The following is a 9,809-nucleotide window of genomic DNA, read 5'->3' as shown; positions in this document are numbered from 1 at the left end:
TATGCAATATTCAAATTCCTAGAGTCTCTTAGTGTCTAATTTGATAGTATGATCACATCTCTATGCCATCATACTAGTATTCAAATTATTTCTTGAAATCCGAGTTTGAATTGCTAAGCAAATGATCATCTTTTGATCCATTTGAGCACGACAATGCATTTTCAATTCTTACTCTTCAAGAGGCCAAGATACCCATCCTATCTAACATAGGATGACCTATTCAATCTTGCGGCAACCAAAACTCTCACTCAACTTTTAGCACAACCCGAGTGTTGCCTTTATAGTCCCCTTTTACGGCATGGCGTTTGACAACATCAAAGTTACACTAATCATTGAATTAAGTAGTGTTCCACTCATGTCTAAGGAATCCACTAATATAATTTGCGAAGTTTTAGAACTTCTAAGTAGGTATGTTTGATCATGTATCGACTATACATATCCATATGATTGACTAAACATCTCCATGTTTCCATAGCCCATGAAAAGACACTATCAATCAATCTTATATGCTAATCCTTTTATTAAGTCATTTATGTCCAAATTAACAACTCAGATTAGGAACTTAAATATTTTATGAATTCAGTTCACTTATGGGGTTTCATTCATCAAATCACGTATTTGACAAGCCCATTAAATTCAATAAAATATATTGGACATTTTATTAAATACTAAGCCAAAATTAAATAAGATAAAAATTTCATACAATATAAACATAAAACATCAAAATCATGTATTTAAATTGTAACAAGTTTCTCTAAACAAAAACAATCTAAAGCCATTCTAACACTTGCTTCAACCCTACAGCCCTAGCGTGACGTTCATGCTTGGATCAACAACATTCTCATCCGTGTGAACTTTGCAGATCTTGACATCATTCCTTTCTACAATCTCGCGAGTGAGGTAATATTTCCTCATTACATGCTTGGATTTGTCGTTTGATCTTGGTTCTTTTGCTTGTGCAATAGCTCTATTATTATCACAAAACAACTCAATTCCTTCTAGAACACTAGGTACGATGCCTAGCTCTATTAGGAACTTCTTTATCCAAACAGCTTCCTTAGCTGCTTCTACCGCCACTAAATATTCTGATTCTGTCGTAAAGTCTGCTACAGTGCCTTGCTTTAAACTTTTCCAGATCACTACATCTCTATTCAGACAAAAGATGTACCCTGATTGCGAGCGGTAATCATCTCTGTCGGTCTGGAAACGCGCATCATTATAACCTTTAACAACCAACTCATCTACTCCTCCATAGACCAAAAACATTCCTTTAGTCCTTCTCAAGTACTTTAGGATGTTCTTAACCGTAGTCCAGTGTGCTTCACCTGGATTTGCATGGAATCTGCTACATAAGCTCAGAGCAAATGCAACATTTGGTCGAGTGCAAATCATGGCATACATGATAGAACCTATAACCGAGGCGTAAGGTATGCTACTTGTGGGGAATATTTCAAGCATTAACCCCTAGCTTGATCCCCACTGTGATCATACACTAAAGTACGGTGGCGTCCAAAGGGAAAGAAGATAGAGCAAAAGAGTTGCCAACAAGATTTTTTAGGAACTTGTAAACCGTTCACGAGGTAAAGGTTACACCCCTTAACGATCCAAGAGATTGTCAACTCTAATAGGTCTTGAACCAAATAGGGTTCGGGGATGAAGGTACAAATCCAACCTAAAAGAGATTGAACCTGCCCTAATAATAGGCCTCTACTTTATTCTAATCGTATTCATGTGCGCTTTCTGACTAACATGCAATCAATAGGATTACCCTAAACATGTTTATCTATGTTGGTTGAATTTAATGCACAAATAAACTATTATTGGCGATCACTTGAATTATAATCAAATTAACCCTAAACAAGATTAATAATTATCTTATTAAGCATGATTACAAGTACAAATTCCCTTTAAACATGCATAAAAGGTGTGATCAAGCAATAACAATAAACAAGCATCAAGCAACATAATAATAATCAAAATAATAATTAAAATAATAAATATAATAATCAAAATAATAATAAAAATAATCATGAATCATGTTAAAGCATAATAATAATAGCAAGATCCTAGGCATGATACTAACAAGATTAATAACAAACCCTAGCATGTCACTAAGCAATCAAAATCATATTTTTAGCATTAACATGATACTAACAATCATAAATATTAGGATGAATATAGGAACCATCATACTTTTAATCACACTTGATATTAAAGTTACCCTAGACATGATACAAGGAATAAAAATAACAATCTAAACATGAATTCTATATCACAATATCAATTACACCATTAAAGTACTTACTTGGATGCCTCATACCTCTTTCTAATAACAAAATACACGGGTTAGTAACTTCAAGGAAAATAATAAACAATTAAATTAAATAATTGAAAGAGAGATTTGGGACCAAACCCTTAGAAATTAAACCTTTCACGTCTAGGGTGAAGGCAACTTCGAATATGGCTAGGTGTATCTAAGTCTAATGAATGCGGAACTTTGTATTTGAGAGAAAGCTAGTTTAGAAAAGAGAGAAACAGAATAATCAAGAGAATCTTGATGATATTTGGTGAATGAAAACGGAGTTTTTAGGAAACTATTTATAGAGAAAATTAGCTAAAAAAGATAAAAAATCAAAACAGAGTTCTGATGCGCAAAACGAGGTTAGCGTCAAACGCTGACGTTAGCGCCAGGCGTTAACGCTAGCGCCAGGCGCCAAGCGTAGCATCAGGCGTTTGGCGCTGACTAAGTTTTTGACGCGTTTTCTTAAAATCAGATAGAAATTGTTGTGCAGGTGGATAAAATCGTATTTTCCTCAAAAATGTTCTTTTATTCTGATAAAAACTGTAAAAAGTCAACAAAAGTAAATTCATCAATGCTAATTTAATTTGGAATGAATAGAACCATCTTGAAGAATCTAGAAGACTAAAACCATTCCTAATTGCATTAGGAATGATAAATCCATATTAGGCCCTCCTCTAAAAGTCAAAGTAGCGATAGGGACGGAGAATGATTCAGAACGTTCTGCGATCCTAAATCACTCTTGCAACGCCGATACCTGAAACTAGCGTTAGTTAAACAGATAAAAGAGTTAAGAAACGCGTATCTTGCACCGTCGAGCACACGTCTCTGAAAGTAACCGATTTGTTACCGCTTTACTGTTGTTTCGACAACCTCCTGCAAGCTAGAGAATGCCATCCTGCTAGAAAACCTCTATGCTTGTAACTGCCTCCAATTTCCGCCTTAATAATATTCCACAAACCAAGGAACACTATCGAAGATTGCTTCTCTTGAAACGATCCTCTTCCGCTTTGTGATCATCTTCCACATCTTAGGGAACACGATCGAAGACAACTTCGCTTGAAATCACCTTCAGTTGTTTGTGACAACTCTCCGCAAACTAGGGAATGCTGCCGAAGATATCCTCGCTTGAAGCTATCCTCATTTGTTGAGATAATTTTCCAAAGGAAATTACCGAAGAACTCCGCTTGTCGATCTTTAAAAGCTCGCTTGAACTTTGCTTCCGCTATGCCTGTACGTCGGCGCTTTAACTGCTTTGAACCTGTATGTCGGTGCCCTTTGCTGAATGAATGAACCAATATGTCGGTGCCTTTTGCGAATGAACCAGTATGTCGGTGCCTTTTGCGATGAGCCAATGCTGCTTTAAGCCAAGTGAGACGATCTTTCATTAGGTCGATCACTTTATGTAATCAAGCCGATTACTAAAAATCGTGTCAAATTGCTTAGAGGGGCTAACCGGCGTACCAAAGAACCCAAAACATATTGCATAAGGTTAGAAAAATCGTGCTAAGTGGCTAAATGTTCTAGCGCCGCTGAAATATCGTCAGCGCCACTTAACTGGCTGTAGCGCCAGGCGCTAAAGCCTATCGACTGACGCCAAGATTTGACGCTTGGCGCTAGAGTCGGGTTTTCCTTAAATACCCTTCTCTTCTTCATTTTCGCTGCTGCTTTTTGCGTTTCTTGCTCGAGAATTCTCAGAACTTCATTTGATCCGTTCTTGCTCATTTCTCAACCAAATTCGCTCAAATTTGTTGCAAATCAAACTTCATTCCATCCATTTTCCCGATCTATGTAAGTTTTCTTCAAACTCACACCGGTTTTAATGAATTTCGCATGTGTTTATTCCCGAATTTCTTGAAAATTCAAAACTTAGAATGCTTAATTCTCTTTGTTTGTCAAATTTTATGCCATGAAATTTCTTGATTATGTTTATATATTGCCTTGGGAGTAATTCGAGACTTGTTTGACTCAATTTGGTGAAGAAATGAACAAATCACCATTGTTGAACCTCTTAAGGTCGGGAATACAATGTGGCTTGTTCTTGATGTTTTTGCTAGCAATTCTTGTCCAATTTGTCACAATAATTACTATAGTATTGCAAGAAATTGTTTGATTGCTTTAAAAATGTCGTTATGCTCAATTTGAATTTGTGCTCTGTTTTATTACTACGTACTCTGTTTTTTTGCGAACATAGTATCATGCGGCTAGGCGAAACTTAGATACTATAGAACCTTAATTTATGAGAATTCTGCACAATGTAGCATGACTAGACAACGAGGTTCCGGTTCATGGTCCCGAGACGTTCGACGGGAGCATGAGCCCGTACAGGACGATGCCGAACCGTCCACTTCGCTTGGTCGACTCCCTGAGTGGGATAAGCGGCCCTTGTACTTTTCTCCCGTCCATCACATTTCTGAGAGGGTGAGACGGGGCATCACAGTTGGGAGGACGCGTTGTCATGGTTCCGACTGTGACGACTTGGGCGATCTGTACAAGATGTACATCGCTAAAGACGATTAGACGAGACTTCTATGGGAGTCTTGCGGTCTTACTACGCTGTTCGAGACCTCCGAGGCAATGGTTGCCTCTAGCGGGGGTCACCATGTAGTTCGTGCTCTGGTGGAGTTCTTTTGGGACACCACCAACACTTTCCACTTCCCCTGGGTGAGATGATGGTCACTCCTACGGACTTCAGTCACTGGAGTTTAGCTCCGTCCCACTGCCGTTCGACAGCGGGATCGACGTCTTTTCCCCTGTGGTCGAGGAGCTGTTGAGTCTGATTGCTATTCGAGCTCGAGTTGAGGTAGAGTCGACTCAGTTCAGTGCTAGGGGGATTCGCCGCTCGACTCTAGCAGCGGCTTTTGACAATGGTGCGACTACCCGAGAGCAGCGGGTGCGTATCTTTGCACTTATCTTGCTGTCAGGGACGTTCTCCCCTAACAAGGATAGTAGGATGCTGCTTTACTATCTTCCTGCCATCCGCGATCTACACCGGATCGAGACTTATGACTGCCAGCTTGGCCTATGCTGATTTCATTCGAGCGCTGCGGGACTCGTGTCGACATCGATCCTTTGGGTCGAATGTTGCTTTGTCCGGCTTTTGGAGGGTCGTAGAGGTAAACCTTATTCCCTATAAAGTTTAGCTCTACATTTTAGTTAGCATTTACTGATAACTTTATTTTCTTGTAGATTTGGTTCAACGAGTACTTCCCCTCAGCTGTGCCGGCGAGACCGTCGCCGCGCAGGCTTCCAGTTAGTGCTTCGTGGGGCAGCCGCCGTGTGGGGATGTCCATTGCATATGTCCGAGATTGGACCATCTTGGTATGATTCTTTTCTTATTTGACATTTTGTGACGCCTTAGATAGATTCTTGCCTGACTGACGCTCTTTGCAGGAGCCTGAGGTGCTGTACCGACCGTGGGTCGACCTGGCAGTCCCTGGGTTAGCCGCGCAGTGTTCTGCTGAGCGTCGCTATTTCTTAGGGACCTATGGAGTAGCTGCATATCTTGGAGAGAGGGTTGCTATTCAGCATTCCTCCGATACCTTTGTCATTCCTGCTCCTCCCCCACGTCACATGTTTAACGCCACGAGGTCGGTGAGCATGTCAGAGGGAGCTGGTACCCCTTGGCGATCTTACACGATCCTTGGGCGATGCTATGGGGAGGAGCTATTGCTGTTGTTAGCTCCAGTTCCTGTACCTGCCGAGGATGTGGCGGTACGATTTTCAGCTTTTATCTTTCGTTAAATAGCCCCCAAGTAATGCTTTACTGATTTTGTTTTGTCTTGTCAGGATGATGCTGTTGAGTTCGTGCCACCCCGTATGTCTATCCATTATCAAGGGACATATGGGCCGATTGAGGAGATGATTCCTTCGGCTCCTGAGGACGAGCGCTTCGTGAAGCGGTCAATTCCTCGCCACCAGACCCGTATAAGCTTGTTTATTTGCAACTTTTGTCCATATACGTTATGCATGTTTACTAACTTATTTCTTTGACAGTTCTCACGCGATGTGGTTTTGGCGATGGCACGATGCATAGATGCCTTCCGGAGCCAGCTTGTCCGGATGAGGAACGTGGCTACCTGCCGTCGGGACGACGCCGTTCAGGAGGTAGCTTCTCTTCTTATGTTTTGCATTACCGCTTCTATTCTGCCTGTTTCTGATTTTTAATTTCTTTTGCAGGGTCAGCCCATTCCTTCTCGTACCCGCACGAGACCTAAGGTGCGGAGGGATCCGGCGAGGTCTAGCTCGAGACGTCGCCGGACTACTTCGGGAGGTCGGGTGGTCGTTCTGAGGCTGCTCGTACCGAGGCGGTAGAGGGCTCAGGTTCTTCCTCTAAGGGTGCACATGCTGCGCCGGTAGGCCAGGGAGAGGCTACCTCGGCTTTTAGAGGTGGTGGGATGTACGAGGTCGGCTCGTCATCGCAGTAGCCTCCGCAGCCTTAGCCTCGGGTTGATGTTGGGTGGACGGGTCCCATGTTGAGTTTTCCTCCTCCCGAGGAAACCGGAGCTGGTGGAGAGGTTACTCCTCGTACGGCGGAGTTTTATGAGATGATGGGTATACGTCCCCCGGCGCCGTAGTTTGTTCCTGTGCTTTTTTATTTATTTATTTTTTTTACTTTGTATAGAACTTTGAGTTAACTCATTACTTAGACATGCTTTGTATATACATATTATGAGTTTATTCTTTATTTATCATGTTTTTCATTTTTTTATTATTATTATGTGCATGTTTGTGTGTGCAAGGAAATGTGACAAATAATTTTGCGCAAAAATTCCGTCATTTTTATTATTATGGAGGGTATCCGACTTTCTCCCCCAAAAAGAAAAAATGAAAAAAAGGAAAAGTCAACTAAAATATTGGATTTATTAAAACTTGGAAATTAGTCTAAATAAAATCAGAAAAATAATGTAAATAGCTATATTAATTAAAAAAAAGGAGGAATAAATGAATATATAGAAAAAAGATAAGGAAACCGTAAAGTCATTAGCAGACTCGTATTAAGTCGAAAACGCGGTTTTTTTAGAAAGCGCGTACGATGAGCCATATTGGCGCCAGTTGGCGCCACGCGTTTTGGTGTAGCGCCAGGCGCTACACTTAGCATTTGGCGCCAGGCTCTGGCGTCAAGCGCCAATAGTTGGCGTCTGGCGCTAAAGAGCGCTGACTCCGAATCCTTCACAGATTAAAACTGCTCCGATTTTGTGCATAAATAGCCCCCTGCCCAACCGATTCTCTTCATGATTTCAGCAAATAAAATATTTCTTAGCTTTTAGAAAAATAACATCATGTCTCTAGTCACCAAGTGTTTCACCAACTACACTCATGAATGGTGTCGGTCTCTTAATGCCAAAGAGAGAAAAGAATTAGATGTGTTTCACTTGGGGGGTATTTATGGTATCAAAGGGGTAGATCTTGATTCAGATTTTATTCATACCGCTCTAGAATATTGGTATGTAGATAGAATAGGGTATGATGAAATTAGCCTTTTGCCGGAAGAATTTGGTGCTATTTTAGGTTTCCCTGCAATAGATCTTGTAGTAATCCCTAGAATAAATGAATATTATTATAAGGATTTTGAACGCTTCTTCAATTTAAAAGACAGGGATCTATCAAAAATAGTAGATGGTAGTATAGTTAATTTGAAAGAATTTGCTCGCCATTATTTTTATAGACCTTATTCTGGATCTTTCCATGTTTATAGAAGAAGGGCTTTTCTGTTTTGCATGCTTAATCAATTTTTTCTTACTAGAGGTAAAAATAATGAGGGTCAATCAATTATATCCACTGTTTTATAACAAATTGAATCAGGGAGAAATCCAATGCCTTTAATAGTTGGAGAGACTATGCTTAGTCTTGATGAATTAAAGAGGAATCCAAAAGCAACTTTTCGGGGCTCCCCAATTTTATTACAGGTAGAAAAATAGTATTTTTAATTACAGAAATCAAAAATATATTTTTGTATAGTAATAATAATTTATTTGCATTGCAATTCTTTTTTTTTTTTTTTTTACAGATGTGGCTAATGGAAAGACTGGAATTAATTAGCCCTCCAGACAACATTGAGAAATACACTCCAAATTGCTTCGTGAGGAGGAAGAAACGCTTCTCTAAGATGGGGCGCCATGAATGGAAGAAGGTCTTCGAATCCTGCCATTTTGCCATCAAGTGGGTCATCCCTTGGTGGAAAATAGAAAGGATGGTTGGTGTCAACAAGCAACCTTTCTGTCGTCTTCGAAGCTTGTCCCATATGACTTTTTACTATCCCTGCAGGGTAAAAAGACAATACGGCCTACTTCAAACTATTCCTTCCGGTGATCTTCGTCGTCCCTACGAGTTCCTGTCTCCCAGGAATTAGACAAATTTGATGCTTATTGGAGCGCTAGACCTTTGTGGGAAGTAATTACCCAAAAGGTTCCTCATTCCTTGCCCAATGATGTGAAAAAGTGGCTTCGTAAGAAACCTTCAAAAGACGTGAATAAAAATCAGAGTAAAACGGATGTGAAGAGCCGTCTAGGTGACAAGGTGATTCCTGTTAAGGAACGCTTAGGTGAAAGAATTGGGTTCAAAACACCTATAATGCCTAGGAAGAAGAGTACTGCAAAAGATAAGGGAAAAAGGAAAGCTGACACCACAGAAAAGAAAGCTTAGGTAGAAAAGAAGCATGGAGTCCTAGCTGAGGGGGAAACTATTTACTCCAAGATTGAATGTAGATCATTTAAAGGATGCCTACTAGCTAAAATTATGGATTAGGAGGAAGAAGCAGACAAAAATTGGAAAAGGGCTAAGAAAGAGAAAGAAGATTAAGAGCATTGCTTAATTTCCAATTATTAGACTTAGTTTATTTTTTTTATTTATTTAAAGTTAATTTATTTAAGCTTTAATTAAATTCCGTCAATAATGTAATTTATTAATGAAATTCCAGCTTTTAATTAAATTATTTACTTTAAATTTATTTTATTAAAGCAATGAAAACAGAAAAAATTAATTTTCCAGAAATTTTTTTGAGTACGGAAGTCGAAAATTTTTCGAAAAACACCGAAATATTCCCAGACTTTTAACTGTAAATTGGCGCCATGATTTCGAGACTGGCGCCGGCTGCGGCAGTCTGGCGTCAGGCGACAGTTGTCGTCGTCTGGCGCTAACATTCATCGGCTGGCGCTAGAATGTTTTCCGTGACGCTAATATTTCGTCGATCTTCTGTCGAATTTTTATTAGTTCTATGATGCAAGATTTTTTAAAAAAATAAAGTGGCTGTACCCGTAAAGGGTTGCCTACGTATCCTTTCTTAAGGAATAAGGTCAAACGTAGCTCTCTTGATTATCCTACTCAAGTAATTACGGGTAGTATTTCTTAAGTTGGTCAAGATTTGTCATGTTCGAGAACTCATTGCCATCCATATTAGTTAATTTTGTTGCACCTCTTGACAGGATTGTTTTTACAATGTAGGGTCCAGACCAATTAGGTCTAAATTTTCCCCTTGGATCTAAAACATTTTTCCTTAATGCTTTTAACA

General features: G+C 39.9%; 1 protein-coding gene and 1 pseudogene across 1 annotated transcript; one reads left to right on the top strand and one right to left on the bottom strand.

The window, feature by feature from the left end:
* Positions 1–798: 798 nt before the first annotated feature.
* On the bottom strand, positions 799–1,401 carry LOC145642957 (secreted RxLR effector protein 161 pseudogene; annotated as a pseudogene).
* Positions 1,402–1,914: 513 nt separating this feature from the next.
* LOC145556054 (uncharacterized) lies at positions 1,915–7,013 on the top strand. Its single transcript, XM_081617736.1, has 6 exons — positions 1,915–5,415; positions 5,489–5,620; positions 5,693–6,013; positions 6,089–6,224; positions 6,296–6,406; positions 6,479–7,013. Exons 1-6 carry the CDS (start codon positions 5,167–5,169, stop codon positions 6,514–6,516), a joined length of 987 nt encoding a protein of 328 aa, XP_081473862.1. The 5' UTR covers positions 1,915–5,166; the 3' UTR covers positions 6,517–7,013.
* The last annotated feature ends 2,796 nt before the right edge of the window (positions 7,014–9,809 follow it).

The sequence above is a fragment of the Chenopodium album genome, chromosome 8 (genome assembly GCF_948465745.1).
Source record: "Chenopodium album chromosome 8, dcCheAlbu1.1, whole genome shotgun sequence".
Classification (NCBI taxonomy): domain Eukaryota; kingdom Viridiplantae; phylum Streptophyta; class Magnoliopsida; order Caryophyllales; family Amaranthaceae; genus Chenopodium; species Chenopodium album.
Note: the sequence above shows the minus strand (reverse complement) of the source record. Positions and strands in the feature narration are given on the sequence as shown.

Bases quoted from the DNA above. Each gene is read 5' to 3' on its own strand.
- LOC145556054 (XM_081617736.1), top strand. From the start codon at position 5,167: ATGGTGCGACTACCCGAGAGCAGCGGGTGCGTATCTTTGCACTTATCT. The intron at 6,014-6,088 runs GTACGATTTTCA...TTGTCTTGTCAG, and splicing joins TACCTGCCGAGGATGTGGCG to GATGATGCTGTTGAGTTCGT. The intron at 6,407-6,478 runs GTAGCTTCTCTT...TTTCTTTTGCAG, and splicing joins GGGACGACGCCGTTCAGGAG to GGTCAGCCCATTCCTTCTCG.